The 18366-nt window shown below is 49.2% G+C and overlaps 1 protein-coding gene across 3 annotated transcripts in view; it reads left to right on the forward strand.

Moving 5' to 3' along the window:
* The window catches only part of TRAPPC12 (trafficking protein particle complex 12), a 96623-nt gene extending 86335 nt beyond the window's left edge, over positions 1-10288 (forward strand). For all 3 annotated transcript variants that reach the window (XM_027620883.2, XM_027620885.2, XM_027620884.2), the window contains 3 exons: positions 5772-5872; positions 6510-6597; positions 6789-10288. In XM_027620883.2, coding sequence (XP_027476684.1) covers positions 5772-5872; positions 6510-6597; positions 6789-7031 — 432 coding nt within the window. In that variant the 3' untranslated portion in view covers positions 7032-10288. The remainder of the gene's footprint in view (positions 1-5771; positions 5873-6509; positions 6598-6788) is intronic.
* The last annotated feature ends 8078 nt before the right edge of the window (positions 10289-18366 follow it).

Consider the following 18366-nt stretch of genomic DNA (forward strand, 5'->3'; position numbering starts at 1 on the left):
CAAATTGCTAAATGTGAGTTTCCATAGATTTTCATTGGTGAAGCTTTGAAACAGATCACTTTAGAAATCATCCTGTTGCACTTGGAAGAGCGTTGATAAAGCCATGCAGAATCTTATTTGAACTTGGCTGATAACAGAGTCCCTTGCTGCTGTTTTGCTGAAAAGAGTGCACAAAGTCCAGAATGAAGTAGCCCCAATGGGGCAGAGGGTGAGGGACAACAGCCTCTTGCCAAGAACAGCGCCGAGGCCGGGAGCATCTTCCTGGACCATTTGGCGATGGAGGGATGTGTGCCCCTCCTCACGTCTGTCTCTCCCAGGACGGCCGTCCCACCTTTGCGGGCTGAGCCTAAGGGCCTCTGCCCCCGGCCCACCCTCCATCTGTAGGGCTTCTGCCATAACGCCCCCAAGCTGGGGCTGGGGAAAGGAGGGGGGGCAAAGGACGGCCCCTGATCGTCGGAGAAGGGCCAGACGTCTCTGGAGAACCCATCACCCTGCGTGGGCGCCGTGCAAAGCCATTCTGCCATGGGGATTACCAGTCATTTTACAGATTAGCAAACGGAGGCTTCCCTGTGGTTGAGTGAGCTGCCCGAGGCCCAAGACATAAGCGAACCAGGAAGAATCTGAACACGGGCTCCCTGAGCCCAGAGCTCAGGTTCTCTTCACTGAAGGGTGGCCCTGTCCTCCCACACCCCCCGTCGTCCACACCCTGCACACACACAGCCATGCACGCACACTCCCACACCCCCAGTCCACACACATCCATGTGCACACTCCCACACCCCCCAGTCCGCACACATCCATGCGCACACACTCCCACACCCCCAGTCCGCACACATCCATGCACACACACTCCTACACCCTGTCGTCCACACCCTGCACACACACAGCCATGCACGCACACTCCCACACCCCCAGTCCGCACACATCCATGCACGCACACTCCTACACCCCCAGTCCGCACACATCCGTGCACACACACTCCTACACCCCGTCGTCCACACCCTGCACACACACACACACACATGCACACACTCCTACACCCCGTCATCCACACCCTGCACACACACACACATGCACACACACATCCATGCGCACACACTCCTACACCCCAAGTTCACACACACATGCACAGTCCCCTCCTCCATACCACACGCTTGCGTCTCCTTCTCCTCCCGCTCCTAGCCCATACTGTTCATGGAAAGCAGATGAGACCTGCACTGGGTCCAAGGACAGCCTGACATTGAGGGCCAGCTGTGGTCTCTGAGTCCCTCCTGGGGCACTCAGGGGCCTCCGTTGTGGGGCTCTCAAGGGCGGCCTTCCCTGACCGACAGCGTGGATGTTGAGGAGGCTGGAAGACTGGGTTTCTGTCTGTTCTCGTGCCCCGCTAGCACATAAGCCATATCTTCTCCGTGTGCCATGGATGCTCATGATTGTCCTGTGAGGTCATTGTGCAGACTGAGCAAGACAAGCCACATAGAGAACACAGTGCTGTGCCTGGAATCCAGTAGGACAAACCCAGAAACGTCATTTCTGAGTCTCAGTTTACACAGCTGGAGGAATATATGCTGGACGTCCATTTAAGAACCCTGACGCATGAAGTAGTCTCGGGCGGGAGCCGTGGATCCAACAGTCCTGAGGTCCGCGTCAGGCTGGGACTCTGTGAGCATTTCCCTGGACATGTTTCTGGCCTCAGGTCGTTGAGAGAAGTGTCTGGACACAGAATCTTGGAGAGAAAGGCACTAACTTCCAGAGCTTTGTTTGACGTCCCACCTGGTTTGGGGACGGTGGCAAACACCACGAGGGAAGCTCATGGTGTTCCTTGTTCTCGGAGCTGAGGGAGGTGACGCCTGGTCAGGAATTCCCTCCAAACGGAGACGGGGAAACGGGGGACGAAGGACTCACTGAATCCCAGGCAAGTGACCAGGAGACCTAAGCGCTCGGGAACTCTTTCTCAAAACACCTTTCACTGACACTTGGACTGTTGCCCGACCACAAACTGTCTGAATTCTGCATTTCTGTAAAGGAAATTAAAACTGTGGTACTTCCCCTTACAACACACCTCCGCCAGAGCTTCTGGAAGGAAAGTGCGGGGAGTTGCCAGGCTGTCAGCAGTCAGGGCTGTCCCTGTCAGCTCCACTTCAGGACAGCCAGCAGGCTTCCTTGGGTGTTTAATGGGTGCTGGGTGTGGTTTGCTTTGGTTGGACAGAAACTAGAGTTCTGTGTTGGGTCCCAGTATGACTTGGAAATTTGTGAATGTGATGGTCCCTGTCATGTTACCAGTCCCAACCCCAACAAGTGACTTGGGGCCTGGCTTATTGTACTGAAACATGGTGTGTGTGTATGTGTTTCAAGCTTTCTTTAAGAATTTTTACATATTTATTGAGTTTTTTAATTCCAGTGTAGTTCACATGCAGTGTTATGCTAGTCTCAGGTGTACAACGTGTGATTCAGCACCTCCGTACCTCACCCGCTGCTCCTCACAACAGGTGCGCTCAGCCCCAGTCACCTGTTTCCCCTCCCCCCCCCCCCCCCCCCCCCCCGCCGCTGGTCACCATCCTGTGCTCCCTGTAGTTAACCGTCGTTTCTCGGTTTGTCTCTCTCTCTTTTTTTTCCCCTTTGCTCCTTTGTTTCTTAAATTCCAAGTATGAGTGAAATTATATAGTACGTACTTTTCTGATTTCACTTAGCATTATACTGTCTAGCTCCATCCATGTCATTGCAAATGACAAGGTTTCATTCTTTTTTATGGTTGAATAATACTCCGTTGTCTATATATACACACCACATCTTTAACCATTCATCAGTCGATGGGCACGATTGTAAATAGTGCTGCTATAAACATAAGGGTGTGTGTTTCCCTTTGAATTAGTGTTTTCATTTTCTTTGGGTAAATACCTAGTAGTGGAATTAATGGGTCGTATGGTAGCTCTGTTTTTAATTTTTGAGGACCCTCCATCCTGTTTTCCACAGTGGCTGCACCAGTTTGCATTCCCACCAACAGCTCATGAGGGATCCCCTTTCTCCACATCCTGTTGTTTCTTGTGTTGTTGATTTTAGCCATTCTGACAGGTGTGAGGTGATAGCTCACGGTGGTTTTGATTTGTATTTCCCTGATGGCGAGTGATGTTGAGCATCTTCCCATGTGTCTTTTTGGCCATCTGTGTGTCTTCTTTGGAGAAATGTCTGCTCATGCCTTCTGCCCATTTTTTAATTGGATTATTTGGTTTTTGGGTGTTGTATTCTGTAAGTTCTTTATATATTTTGGATACTAACCCTTTATCAGATATGTCATTTGCAAATATCTTCTCCCATTCAGTAGGTTATCTTTCAGTTTTGATTGTTTCCTTCACTGTGCAAAAGTTTTTTATTTTGATGTAGTTCCACTGGTTTATTTTTGCTTTTGCTTCCCTTGCCTCAGGAGACATTTCTAGAAAAACGTTGCTACGGCTGATGTCACAGCGGTTATAGTCTGTGCTCTCTTCTAGTATTTTATGGTTTCAGGTCTCACATTTAGGTCTTTAAATCATTTTAAGTTTATTTTTGTGTATGGTGTCAGAAAGCGGTCCAGTTTCATTCTTTTGCATGGAGCTGTCCAGTTTTCCCAACACCATTTTTTGAAGAGACTGTCTTTTCCCCATTGTATATTCTTGCTTCCTTTGTTGAAGATTTATTGACCATATAATTGTGGGTTTATTTCTGGGTTTTCTATTTTGTTTCATTGATCTATGTGTCTATTTTTGTGCCAATACCATACTGTTTTGATCACTACAGCTTTGCAATATAACTTAAAGTCTGGAATTGTGATGCCTCCAGCTTTGCTTTTCTTTTTCAAGATTGCTTTGGCTATTCGCGGTCTTTTGTGGTTCTATACAAATTTTAGAATTGTTTGTTCTAACACTGGGGAAAATGCTATTGGTATTATGATAGGGATTGCATTAAATCTGTAGATTGCTCTAATATAGACATTTTAACAATATATGTTCTTCCAATCCCTGAGCATTGAATGTCTTTCCATTTCTTTGTGTCTTCAATTTCTTTCATCAGTGTTTTCTAGTTTTCGGAGTACAGATCTTTTACCTCTTTGGTTAGGTTTATTCCTAGGTATTTTATTATTTTGGGTGCAGTTGTAAATGAGATTCCTTGATTTCTCTTTCTGCTGCTTCGTTATCAGTGTGTAGGAATGCGATAGATTTCTATACACTGATTTTATACCCTGTGACCTTACTGAATTTGTCAGTTCTAGTAGCTTTTTGGTGGTCTCTGGGTTTTCTGTATATAGTGTCATGTCATCTGCAAATAGCGAAAGTTTGGCTTCTTCCTTACCAATTTTGATGCCTTTTATTTCTTTTTCTTGTCTGATTGCTGAGGCAAGGACTTCCAGTATTATGTTGAATAAAAGTGCTGAGTAGACATCCCTGTCTTGTTCCTGACATTAGGGGAAAAGCTCTCAGTTTTTCCCCCTTGAGGATGATGTTATGTTTTTTTCATACATGCCCTTTATTATGTTGAGGGATGTTCCCTCTAAATCTACATTGTTGAGGGTTTTTATTATGAATGGATGTTGTACTTTGTCAAATACTTTTTCTGCATCTATTGAAATGATCACATGGTTTTTATCCTTTCTCTTATTGATGTAATGTATCACATTGATTTGCAAATAGTGAACCACCCTTGCAGCCCAGGGATAAATCCCATTTGATTGTGGTAAATTATTTTTTTAATGTATTGTTGGATTGGGCTTGCTAATATTTTATTGAGGACTTTTACATCTATGTTCATCAGGGATATTGGTCTATAGTTCTCTTTTTCTGTGGTGTCTTTATCTGGTTTTGGTATCAGGGTAATGCTGGCCTCACAGAATGAATTTGGAAGTTTTCCTTCCTTTTCTGTTCTTTGGAAGAGTTTGAAAAGAATAGGTATTATTAACTCTTCTTTATACGTTTCGTAGAATTCCCCTGTGAAGCCATCTAGTCCTGGACTTTTTGTTGGGAGATTTTGGTTAGTGATTAAATTTCATTGCAGGAAATTGGATTGTTCAAAATTTCTATTTCTTCCTGTTTCAGTTTTAGTAGTTTGTGTTTCTAGGAATCCACCCATTTTTCTCAGTTGTCCAATTTGTTATAATTTTTCACAATATTCTGTTATAATTCTATTTCTCTGTTGGCTATTTCTCCTCTCTCATTTGTGATTTTGAGTCTTTTTTTTCCATGAGTCTGGCTAGAGGTTTATCAATTTTGTTGATCTCTCCATAGAACCAGCTCCTGGGTTCATTGATCTCTTTTATTGTGGGGTTTTTTTTAAAGATTTTATTTATTTGACAGAGAGAGACACAGTGAGAGAGGGAACACAAGCAGGGGGAGCGGGAGAGGGAGAAGCAGGCTTCCCGTGGAGCAGGGAGCCAGATGCGGGGCTCGATCCCAGGACCCTGGGATCACAACCTGAGCCAAAGGCAGACATTTAACAACTGAGCCACCCAGGCGCCCCTGAAAGTTATCCTTTATTGTTTTGCTTAATGACGGATTCCTTTCAAAAGGTACAAATTAAAAACTAAAACTTAATAAGGCATGTAATTCAGTTCATTCCTGACCTATGGGTGTTAACCTTCCCCTGTGTCCTAAATGGCATTCACTTTTACAAGAAATAATGATTAGTGATGTTACCGGAGGTTCCCCACCTGGTGCAAACATGTCTTCTGAGCTGACCCATCATGAAACTGTGTGTGTGGATGTACACTTGCTAATTTTGTTACCTAAGTAACTTTGTCAAAGCAGATTGGAGACATCAAAACAGCTGAGAAGTATTTTCAAGACGTGGAGAAAGTAACCCAGAAACTGGATGGACTGCAAGGCAAGATAATGGTTTTAATGAACAGGTAAACCTCTTTAAAAAAGACGATTTTCTCAAATCTCCCAAGATTCTATGTAGTAAAGCCCTCTAGGGACGGTGTTCCTGCCCCACGTCCAGACCTGACACACAAGTCGTCACCACCCGACGCACCCACTGGTGTCTCCTTGAACTTAGGCACCTTTCAGTCTCAACAGACTTTAAAATGTTTTCCCCTTGTTTTTCAAAGTACTGTTTATATTGCCCATTTTCAACATAAATTTGCATAAATGTTTATTCTTTCTAGCCCCCCCAGCTGCTTCAATGCCCATGTTTTCATGTCTGTAGGAGTCACACACACAGTGTGGAGCTGGGTGGAGGTGGAGGTTTACGAAGATGGAGCCTGGGCCGGGAGCAGAGCTCACACTGCTGCAGAAAGTAACGAGCACGCAGGTGTCCGTTCTTATAGCAGGCAGTCACTTCAGTCAGAGGTCGTAACTTCACCTATAACAAGAGTTAATTTGCCAGCCGGGCACACGATGTGGCTCCTGCAGCTGCAGCGTCCATCCTTCCCGCCCACCCCCAGCACCAGGCTGCTCAGAACCATGCCCAGGAGATGCGGCACGCTCCTGTCTGTGCCGTTAAACCCCTCTTCCTGCTTCACTGCTCTGTCCTTTATGTTCCAGAGCGTTCCTTCACCTCGGTCAGAATAACTTTGCAGAAGCCCACAGATTCTTCACAGAAATCCTCAGGATTGACCCAACAAATGCCGTGGTAAGGCCCCCACAAGAGCTGGGGGCTGACATCGGGGGCCTGTCCAGCGTCCATGGGCACCCATCCCAGTGGGTGGGCAGGTTCCCGGCAGGGCCGGCCTCGGCTGCCCACCTCCCGCCCCCCCCCCCCCCCCCCCCGCGAGCAGACACATGGCCGCCGGGTCCAGTCCCATGCCTGTGTCCTCCCCCCAGGCCAACAACAATGCCGCCGTGTGTCTGCTCTACCTGGGCAAACTCAAGGACTCCCTCCGGCAGCTGGAGGCCATGGTCCAGCAGGACCCCAAGCACTACCTGCACGAGAGCGTGCTCTTCAACCTGACCACCATGTATGAGCTGGAGTCTTCTCGCAGCATGCAGAAGAAGCAGTCCCTGCTCGAGGCAGTCGCCGGCAAGGAGGGGGACAGCTTCAACACCCAGTGCCTCAAGCTTGCATAGGACACTCACTCCCTGGAGCGCCCAGGGCCTCTGAATGGTGGACACAGGAGCTAAGAGATGAACACGACCGACAAAGTCAATAAAATCTTCCACGAGTGCCGGGGAGCGGTCTTCTTCATCCGGAGCCATGCAGAGGCCCAGACTGTCCGGCGGTTTGTCGGACTCCAGCAGGCCCCGTGCCCACAGCTCTGCCGGGGGTTAGGAGTCCAGGGGGCCGAACATGTGCTGCGGGTGGCGGGCGCGGGCAGCAGTGGCTCAGGGGCAGCCCTGGGTCCCTTTTGTTTATTCTTGGAAGCTGAGTTGCTTCATCTCATAACTCTGAATATCCTCAGAGAAAAGCTGAAAAACCAACTCTTCTCATTCTGTAGATCTCCAGTACATGTGGGCATAAAGGCAGAGAAACACCAAACAGACCGCCATGCACCTTCTCTCTCCTTCGCTCCTCTCACATCCCAGACCTAAACACATCACTTGTATTCATCCAATTCCTTTTCAGCTGATGCTGGACAGGCCTGGCGATGGGGGAAAGAACCCGCCGTATTTCTTCTGTGGTTTGTACAACCAAGGGAGACCACTGAACGTGCACAAGCAGGTGGGCTAGGAGGTATTTTTGAACCAAGCACATGTCGATTTAGGTGTTCCTTCATCCTGTATGCTGGGACACTTGCTTTAGTATTACAGGGTAGAGGGGAGGAGTTTTCTCCTCCACCCTGCTAGGTTCTTTGGGTGTTCTAATAAGCAAACTGATGTAAGACAGGTTACAGGAGAAAAGTTTAATCACGTACGCAAGAGAAACCCATAAGAATAGGAGACCCAAGCCAGGCAACTGAGGCTTCTGTGCCATCCTGAGCTAAGGAAGGAGCTAGGGGCCTGGGGCTTCAGCGGGAGAAGAGGGGGATTCACAGAACTTTGCCCCACTGTAACAGATAAGCCATTCAGATAAAAGTTTATAGCTGGGAACAGCTCCCTCTGAGCAAAGCCCCCATCCAAACCCTTCTAAGTAGTTGAGGGAGAAGTAAACGTTTTTCTTAAACCTGCATCCTGATTGTCTTCAGCTCAAACTAATCCACTTGCCAAAGTCACATACTTGGGGGGCACATACCCTCCCCCGCCTCAGTCCTGCCTTTGACATCCCCGGGAAACTCCGCAGTCCAGAAAGTGAGCTGGTAGACTGCTCTGGCTCACCGACCTCGTCTCTTAGCGCTGGGAATAGGTCGGGTCCATTAAGCAGCTGGGTCTCCGTTTGGGAGGCACCTATGCAAGGGGGCTCCCAGGTGAGGCCTGGGTGTGAGGGACCAGGCGCTCGACGTGGGGGCAGAAGGAAGTGGAGCGGAGTCACTGCCGTGTCCCAGTGTCCGAGCTCCAGAGCTGGGGGCGTCTTCAGACGAAGTAAAGCCAAGGTAGCGGGAACTGGATGGCTGGTAAGCTTGCTGAGTGGCCCCCACGGGGGCTGGGGCGGTTTCTCCAGAGTGTATGTCAGGGCGTCCAGCTCCAGCTCACACGGCTGCAGGAAAAGGGCAGTTTTAGTTCTCAACAACTCCCCAGTGAGAAGGGGAAACATCAGTTTGGAGAGTTGCAGCCAAATATAGGAAGAAAACAGAAGAATTTGGACCTAGTCCAGTTTACAGGTAGAAAACAAAACCTCACAGCCCAGGAGCAGCACTAGACTCTGCTGTCCACGAAGGCATATTACTGAAACATAAGGTCTCTGCAGCCACCCGACATCCATCAAAGCAACCAGAGCAAGACTAAGTCTGCTTTCCAATTGAGTCTAGTTTCAGTAACCCGGCCTGGTTATTTATAGAAGTGCAGAGTAACAGTGCTCACCGTATAGGCTCTATTAAGTCTGCTTTGCTGGAACTTTCCATAAAGAGTCTTGGATGAACCTCAAAAGCCTCTCCAGGCTAAGAAGCCACACCAAGGACCTGCTGTCAGACTTTGCCTGCAATACATACAGATTTAGGTGAATTCCTCTCCTCTCAAAGTCCCCAAAATACCCTGAGGTTCTTCGGCCTGCCAGGAAGTGCTCACCAGGCCAGGCTGCCGGGAACCCTGTAAGCAAGGGGCAGGCTGATGTTCCCCCAGGATCTTTATTGGCTCCATAAGGCCGGCCTTAGTTCCTGAAAGCTGATCATCTCAGAGTCTTTACAGCGCTCTCAGATACCACAGTCTAGGTCAAAGCCTGGCAACGTAATCAACATCCCCAGTCGTGTCCTGTTGCAAGAACAGATTCTTAGTGCCCTCGTGCACGTATATTGCCACTAAAATGAGAATACTAAGTTGGCAAATTCTGGAGATAATCAGAGAAAAATGGTTTCATCTTCATTCACAAGGGTGTATCTTAAATTGTTGATACCTTCAAAGGTTTCCTTAAATCTGGAAAAACGAAAGAACAGGCAATGTTTGAAAGCAGAAGTCATGGAATTATAGTTTTAAGTTCATGCAGTTCCTTTAGTTCTAGAAAGTCTTACCCAGCTCACTTTCCCGACTGTAAGACTCTCGGAAGCCCGTCCTGGCCAGTCTTCTCCTTGACTCTCCCTGAAGGAGAGGTGCCTCTGCAGGAAGAGGCCGCGCCGAGCGTCACAGTAAAGCAACTGGTCTGTAACCGACAAGGCTTAGGCTGCCCCTTGTTAAAGATCTGAGGAGAGTTCGTGATTATGGAACTGACAAAGCTAGCTGCTTATTTTTGTATGTTTTAAGATAACTGAAATTATCACCAACATCATCCAGGACATACTAGGTTTCTAGGAATTCCACGTAATTTGTAGAACATTTATATTAATATTTGCCCCTACAGTGCAACCTAAGGTTTATCATCACGTATTTGACATGCTTTCCATATAACTTTACACATCAAATAAGCCTACTTAATGTAACATCGTTCTTTGTATAAGCGAGAGCAAATCTCGTGAGATGGTCCAGGAACCCCCTGGAAATTCTCAAAACTTAGTTCGAGGTCAAGGAAAGCCTTATTTAGAATTTGATTTGGGGAAGTTGGTCGAAAATATCAACATGTTTGGACACTTGACTGAAGAGGGTCACAGATGGCTGTCAACTGTACTTTGGTTGATTTGGTCAAAGGGCCAGAAACCGAAGAGCTGGTGTAAGGTACAGAGCCTTGGCTTCCTGGCACATTATTTAAAAGGTAAAGAAACTTTCACAGTCTCTTGTCAACAGCAAACCTGAAGATGATTTCATTTTAAGAGTAAAAACCAGTTTTGTACCACTTTTGATATTAAAACTAAATTTTAACCTTAGCCAGCTTGACCACACATTAAAATTTCTCTTCAAAGATTCCTTTTCCAGGGATGCCTGGGTGGCTCAGTCGGTTAAGCATCTGCCTTTGGCTCAGGTCATGATCCCAGGGTCCTGGGATAGAGCCCCTCAGCGGGGAGTCTGCTTCTCCCTCTGCCCGCCAGTCCTGCGTGTGCACGTACGCTGACAAATAAATCTTAAATTAAAAAAAAAAAAGCCTTTTCCACAAACCTGCAGCTTTCTTTGTCCTCAACAAAAGTGCATCTTCACTCCTCAGACCTCCTTTTACCGAAAATCACACGTCTCTTGCATACAGAACGTTTTCCTTATTATTTCTAGTAGCTTCAATCACAATTTTTTAAGCCTGAGACATTTCTAGGGAATGCCAACAAGCAATTGTAAACTGTCACATTAGTATTCTCTAGATTATAAAACAACGCCAATTTGCCAATTCCTAGAGACCTAGGCTTCCTGTTAGTACAGTTTGGTTCCATGTGGCACAAAAAACGTGTTTGCTAATAGACCCAAATAGCTTTAAAAGCTCCTCTCTAAAAGGAAGCCAAAAGTAGATAAACCCTATCCCCCTTCCCCCTCTGACGAGAAGCCTCTCCCTACAGTTTGCATTTCAAAGCACTGCTCTGAGGTCCCGGAGAAGCTGGGGGTAGAAAATCTGCATCACAAAGGCACAAAGAAAGTCTCCAGAACTCTCTGGATGGAGTTCAGAGGCTTATTCACCTGTTCTCGCAGGTCCCCGGTGCTCACTGTTGAAAGGTTTCCCTTTGCTGTTCGGAAGGGCAGACCAGGTCCGTCCCAGCGTCCGCCTCTTACCGGATCTGTGAACACGGGGCGGGGGGGGGGGGGGGGGGGGGGGGTCAGGATCGGTAAAGACAGATGGGGGAGGAACTGCTTCTAGAGCCACACTTCTGGTTTTGAAGAGATTTGCAAGACCGTTGTTTCCAAATCCCGGGAGAACAGGGTTGCAGCCTGAATGTCACCAGGCCGATCCACACACCCAACGAAGTGACCTCCGGCTTGCTTCTTGCCCTCTGGGGACACAGTTTTATTTTAGCTTGGGGGAAAGACCTGCACAAAATTAAGTAAAAAAATAATCCTGTCAGGCTCTGAATATCAGCTATGGTCAAAAGTTCAGTCACACCAGGGGTCTCCCCTCTTATTTTCTGCCTTTTTATCTACTGATCGCAGGAGCTCATCCATTTGAGGATTTTGTGTTTAGGACGTTCTTCTGTGGCCTTTGACCTTTGAAGAGCATCCCCAGCAGTCTCTGGGGACAGGCCTTGGGGACAGAAGGGTGCAGCAGGAGATGGTCCGACGTTTTAGGGACCTCTTGTGAAGAGCTAACGAGAAATTAAAGCTAATCGCTTCTCGGCCTTTTGGCTAAGATCAAGTGGACAAATTAAAACTACAACAGTTCTTTCAACAAAGCGATTTTGGAATTAAGTTTTTTGGAGGCTTCTGCATACTAATTAAAATAGGCATCCCACTCTGATTTGGAAACCCTTGCTTTTAAGTGTACTGCTTACATAATCTCTGGCGTTCCTCCTGAAGGCCTTCCACCTTCACCACCCTGGTTGTGATGCCCCCGAGGGCTGGCTGCAGGCTGGTGGCACCCTGGCTGCACGGGGTTAGCCCACACTTCTGCCGACCCGTACGTAGCCACAAAGGGGACGCACCCTCCTACACTTGTGTCTGGCCACAGTTTGGAGCCCCCAACCTGACCAATCCCGGTTCTCAGGACACGAAACAAGCTTAGAATTCACCATTTCTGCGGCTACCCACGGCTTCCGGGATCACAGTTCTGGAATACACGTTAAGCAGGGAGGCTGGAAGGCTGGGTGAGTAACTCTTCAGATTTTAAGGAGGGGAATTTACATTGGATGTCATTTTTTTTTTTTTAAAGATTTTATGTATTTGACAGAGAGCGAGCGAGAGCAGGAACACAAGCAGGGGCAGTGGGAGAAGGAGGCAGACGCCCCGCTGAGCAGGGAGCCCGACGCGGGGCTCAATCCCAGGACCCTGGCACCATGACCTGAGCCGAAGGCAGATGCCCAACGACTGAGCCACCCAGGCGCCCTGGATGTCAAGTTTATTTTTGTTGTGATATCTGCTCTTTCACTTAGTTAAGGGAGTCCCTAATGCTGGCCATTATACTTTTTATCCACTTTGTAGTTTGGTCTTTTCCAGAGATACCAGTGAGGCAGTTGTTTGGGATGAGTGCTCTCTAAAAACATTTTTCTTTCAAACAGAGCCAATTCAGAGGATCCGTCATCAGGCCCTTCAGAGTAGGATGTAGGTTGACATCAGTAGTGGAAAGGCTTTATGAGGTGAAGAGCAGAGGCACCTGGAGAATGCAGAAGGGGCAGCCCTCACAGCCCGGAGAGCTCACTCCCGGAGTTAGCCTCAAAACCAAGACTTGATGGTCACAAGTGATCAGACTGAGGTAACCAGTGTGTCCAGTTTCCCAAGAGAACATGAGGTGCCTCCAGTGACCCACTAACCTCGGACACCAGGCGGTGCTCCTGGAATGGGGCTTTCCCAGCACCAACAAGACAATGACGGTGGTGAGGACAAAAGCCCTTGATGACAAACTCCTGGGAGCTGGCGTGGCCACAGTGCTGCCGGTGGTTTAGGGTCTCAGGTCCCCAGTCAGTTCAGCCGGCCACCAGCTGCACCCGAGTAAGTGGACCATCTGGCCCAGGGAGAACATGCTCGCTGGTCACAAAGTCGGGCAGTCAGGACATAAAGCAACATGCAAGGAAAACGTCCATGAGAAAAATAAAAAGTTAACAGCTTCAGCCGAGCTTTGGGTCTCTTGGAGCCAGACTGACGCCTAAGAGAAACAGGTCTCTGGGTTGGGGACTGTGTGGTGTTTCACAGCATACCTCACTGTACAGAAATTTTCTTAAGGTCGGTGGGTGACCTGGTGTCAATCTAACCCGTTACATGACCAACTTACCTGAACGTGGAGCCCACGAATTCAGTGGCAAACACTCCCACAGCCGGTAAATGATCCTCCCGTGCCCGCCAGCTTCTCAGCTGTGGCTTTCAAGAGCCCCCTTGGCAAGACATCTACACATTAATCCCGAGCAATTTATGTCCAAACAGAGCCAGTCTGTGGGGCTGGGTCACACAGCCTGTGCCCGTGTTCTGCTCTATGGCAATTCTGCTTTAGGACAAAAAACAATAAAGAAAAACTGACCATCTCTGGGAGGAAAAGGATCAACAGAAACCAAGAGTACTCATAACAAACTTTAACAAATCATTACATCCAAGAAACTAGTTCTACAAATATTTGCTCCTGCTAGTCTGAGTTTATGAAAGGAAGGACTGTCCATTCTCCCTTCCATGAGACCCTTGCACGCAGAGATTGGAACACTAGCATGGTGAAAATCGTTACCTGATGGTAGGCAGCACTTATCGGAGACCCAGGAGCTCAGCTGCAGCAGCCGCAGAGGGAGGAATGTCCTCCCGGTGAAGATGCTGCCCACTGCACCAGCTGCAGGGGAGGAGACTTTTCTCCTCCACCTGCAAGGTTCCTTGGCCTAATAATCTAACTGACGTATCAAACAGGTTAACAGAAAAGTTTGATTGGGTAGGTATGGGGGGCCCCATAAGAACATGAGCCCCAAGGACAAGCCAGGCAGTTGAGACTTCTGCTCCATCCTGAGCTAAAGAAGGGGATAGGAGCATTCACAGGAAGATAGGTCGTGCAGGTAAAAGTTTATAGCTGGTAACCACTCCGAGTGAGGCCCCTTATCCAAACTCTTCTAGGTAGTTGAGAGGTTAAGAATTTTTCTTGCATCCGCTGTGTCGATTGCCTTCAGCTCAAACTAATCCACACGTGAAAGTGACATCTTTTGGGGTCATGTATTCTGCTCTGCAGTAATCTCGCTTTTAAAGAAAATCTAAAGTACCTGAGAACTTCCTCACTAAAGAACTTCTGGCAAGGGTCCTTTAAAGATGTAGCTCTTCTAGGGGCACCCGGCTGGGCCAGTCCCTGTAGAGCATGTGACTCAATCTCAAGGTCAGGAGTTCGAGCCCCGTGTTGAGCACAGAGAGGACTTAAAAACCTAGCTCTTCTAATACATTTTAAAATATAATCCATTTTAGGGGCGACTAGGTGGCCCAGTCATTAAGCGTCTGCCTTCGGCTCTGGTCATGATCCCAGGGTCCTGGGATCGAGCCCCGCATCGGGCTCCCTGCTCCGCGGGAGACCTGCTTCTCCCTCTCCCACTCCCCCTGCTTGTGTTCCCTCTTTCACTGTGTCTCTCTGTCAAATAAATAAATCTTTAAAATATATATATATATAATCCATTTTAAAGACCTGGATGGCTCAGTCAGTTTGGCATCTGCCTTCAGCTCAGGTCATGATCCCAGCGTCCTGGGATCGAGTCCTGCATCCAGCTCCCTGCTCGGCGGGGAGTCTGCATCTCCCTCTGCTCCTCCCCCTACTTGTGCTGTCAAATAAAATCTTAAAAAAAATAAAGACCATGATATAAACATTTATTGCATAAAGCAAAACTATTTCTATTCATTTTTGTAATAAAGCAGAAACATGCAAATATAGCATCTACAGGCAGACAGTCTCGGCATACTTGTTGAAACATAGATTATATGTTTAAAAGAGAGAGAGCCAGAAGGACTATGATACTAAGGAGGTTTGAAAAAATTTTTCTCTTCCAGGAGAAAAATAAAAACTGGTGAGGTCATTTGAATTCCTTCACCTTGAGGGTTTTCCTTCAAATCCGGCAGCTCTGGGGAGGTGAGAGGGCCCATCCCTCCAGCCTGGGACAACAGCACGAGGGTCCCTGTGGGGGTCTGTCCATGGACTGCGAGCCTGTCAGCCCCAGGTCACTTGTGCATGGGGCAGGTGGTACTGCACAGACTCCTGCAGGACAAAGCCAAGGGAGTCCGGGAAAGGACCAAAGTTTCCCCAAGAAATTGGTATCTGCACCTTCAAATTCACCCTCCCTCCCCAACCCTGTTCGCATGACCACCTCCAGGTAGGAGGACACCAGGGCAGCTTGCAAGCCGCACTCAGCCCCGTGGGCTGGGGCTCCTGGTGTTTGCAGGGCACCTGGGCGGCCACCTCGCTCCTTCAAGGTGGGAGCAGCAAACTGCTGCCCGGTCTGGGGTAACTGGTGTGATTGATCTAGTTCACATGCACTTTTCCTTCATCTTAAAATTTAAAAAAATAACCGCATCCCTAGAATCTATCCCAGAGCTAAACACAGTGACCCACTAACCGAGTGCGCCCTGCTCCGCTGGAACCTGAGGACTTGAGGGGACACAGACCCAGACAAACACCAACACCGTTCCATCAGGCACAGTGGGGACACAAACTCGTCGTCCTGGCAGCTGGCTGCCCCGTGGCCCATGTGTGCAGGCGTCCAGTGGTGGGGGGAGGTGCGGCGTCCACTGCTGCGGGGGGCAGGGGACAGCTCCTCCCAGTCACTAGGAGAGGAGGGGGCTCCGCACAGCTCCACACCACCAGTACCAAATCCCCCACTTTTCCTCCTCCCGCGGTCCCAAGCCCCATCAGCAGGCGCCGGGATGTCGCCCTCGGATCTGGGGAAGGCTCCTGCCCAGCACCTCTCTCCTTCCAGGGTGGCCCACGCTCCGCACGCCCCCGACCAGCCAGTCTCGTGGGCAGAGAGAAGAATCTTGGATCTAACAGCCTCACACAGACCGTCCTCACTCGGGAGTCCTCGGCTGCCTGCAGCTCTCAGCCACTGGGGCTCCGCCATTGGGTCCCTCTGCCACCCCCAGCAGGCAGGGCGCCCCCGGTCCTCACCCCGCTTTTGCTTTCCTTCCGGGACCTTTCCGCTGCCCCGGCGGGCAGCTCTGGGAGCCTACTCCGGGGCTCCCAGAAGGCCCCCCACCCCGAGGCGGCCAAGTTCCCCCCCATGATCCCGACACTTCCCGCGGAAGACACTCTGCCCACGCTCAAGGGAATTCTAAGTACGGAGACCGCTGAGTGGGCATCGCTCTCCGGGACACGTAGCTACGACAGAGCCCTTTGCAAAGACTTGCACGTTAGGGGCGCCTGGGTGGCTCAGTCATTAGGCGTCTGCCTTTGGCTCAGGTCCTGATCCCAGGGTCCTGGGATCGAGCCCCGCATCGGGCGCCCTGCTCGGCAGGAAGCCTGCTTCTCCCTCTCCCACTCCCCCTGCTTGTGTTCCTGCTCTTGCTATGTCTCTCTCTCTGTCAAATAAATCAAATCTTTAAAAAAAAAAAAAAAAAAAAAGACTTGCATGTTAAAAAGCCAGCAGATCAGCTTTCTTAACCATTATTATAATCACAGACAATAAAATCGTCACCTGCCCCTCAGGAGCAGTTAGGTTTCCTCTTCCTCCTCCCCTGGGTCATTAAAGGAAAAGCAACTGGACTAGCAGTAATGAAGTTTAGCATGCAAATTTGGTGAGCCATTAAATAGCAGGTGTCAACACCTGCCACTGACAAGGACAACACGAAACCACGCCTCTGCCCTGGGGATGGGTCACTCTGCTGGGCTGACTCCTTCCAGGTCCCATGCGGCCACCTCCACGAAGTCCTACTGGGTCCCCCTGGAAAGAAGGGACAAGCCACACTCTGAACACCCCTCCCCCCCCCACGGCCTCCCATGCTCACACCACTAGAAGCAGCTCACGAGGCTGGCAGGCTGGCTTGGCTCACTGGCGTTCCAGAAGAGAAGCTGGCACACTTTCTGGGAAGGACCAGATAGTAAATGTGTCAGGCTTTGTGGCCAAGGGCCAGCTCTAGCACAAACTCGGCTTCGGTCTGTCTTTGTTTTCAAACCTTTTAAAGACTCTAAAAGCCATCTTAAGCTTGCAGGACATCCAGAAACAGGTTATGGTCCATAATTGACCAAAGGGCTGTAATTTGCAGACCCGTGTTCTAGAACACCACCAGGCACGTAGCACACGCCCCCAAGATGGTTTTTGCATGAATGTCAAATCCTCTTCAGTCTGACAACAAAGGGATTGAGGGTGTGAGGTCCACACACCGTGAACCATGTAGCCTTGTTAAGCAACTAGGATTTTGAGCCTCAGTTTCCCTTTTTCTTAGGGGATTACAGGGATTTGGTTACAACTTCATCAGCCTTCTGTTCCTCACCCTCCCCAACCTTCTGTTCCCACAAGGCAGACAAAGTGTGTCCCTCACCCCCCGGCCCTCCACTGGTCCCCATCCCCCAATGAGGCTGCCCCCCCCCCGCCCTTGAACAAGGGTCCGAAGTTCAGGGAGGTCTGTCCCGACCACTGCCGCACCACGTCTCCACCGCGTTCCAGCCACCCTGGCCTGCAGCCAAGGGAGGCAGCCGGTCCTGCTGCAGGCCCTTTGCACCTGCTGCTTCCCACACCTGGAAAGCTGTTCCTCCAGTGTCAGACTGAATGATATCCCCCAAAATTCATAGGTTGATCCCATCATCCCCAGTGGGGCATTATTTGGAGATGGACCCTTAAAGAAGTAATTACAGTTAAATGAGGTCACAAGGGTGGGGCCCTGACCCAACAGGGCTGATGTCCTTACAAGGGACACCAGGAATGCATGCACAGAGGCCACGTGAAGACAAGAAGGGGGAGACTGCAGGAGAGACCAGCCCAGCGGCACCTTGATCTCAGACTTCCAGCCCCCAGCACCATGGGAGGGGCAGTCTCTGGGGCTGAAGGGTTTGGTACGGTGGCCTGAACCGGGAGAGTCCGCCCGCCAGCTAACCCGGCAAGAGCAGAACCCCTCCTCAGAGCAGGAGCCCAGACGGCTGCTCTGGAGGAGGAATGGGCAGGAGTCCACAGTTGGATTATAGTAAAGAATAGGGGGATGTACTTCTAATTACCACATATACCTAAGAGGGGTTTAAACAAGATCAGCCTGTTAAAGTTTTAATGACCTGGAAAAACACAGAGTAAAAGAGATGTTTATATAAACAATGTTCATATTAAAAGACTGAGAATACTGTATGTTTTGTAATAGTTATGGGTAGACTGGGCATAAGGCCATTTTTACCTTCCCTTCTAGATCTCTGAACTTCAAAATTTTCCACCAAATGAGTGTATTTGCTTTC

The sequence above is a fragment of the Zalophus californianus genome, chromosome 8, assembly GCF_009762305.2.
Source record: "Zalophus californianus isolate mZalCal1 chromosome 8, mZalCal1.pri.v2, whole genome shotgun sequence".
In the NCBI taxonomy this organism is placed as follows: Eukaryota; Metazoa; Chordata; class Mammalia; order Carnivora; family Otariidae; genus Zalophus; species Zalophus californianus.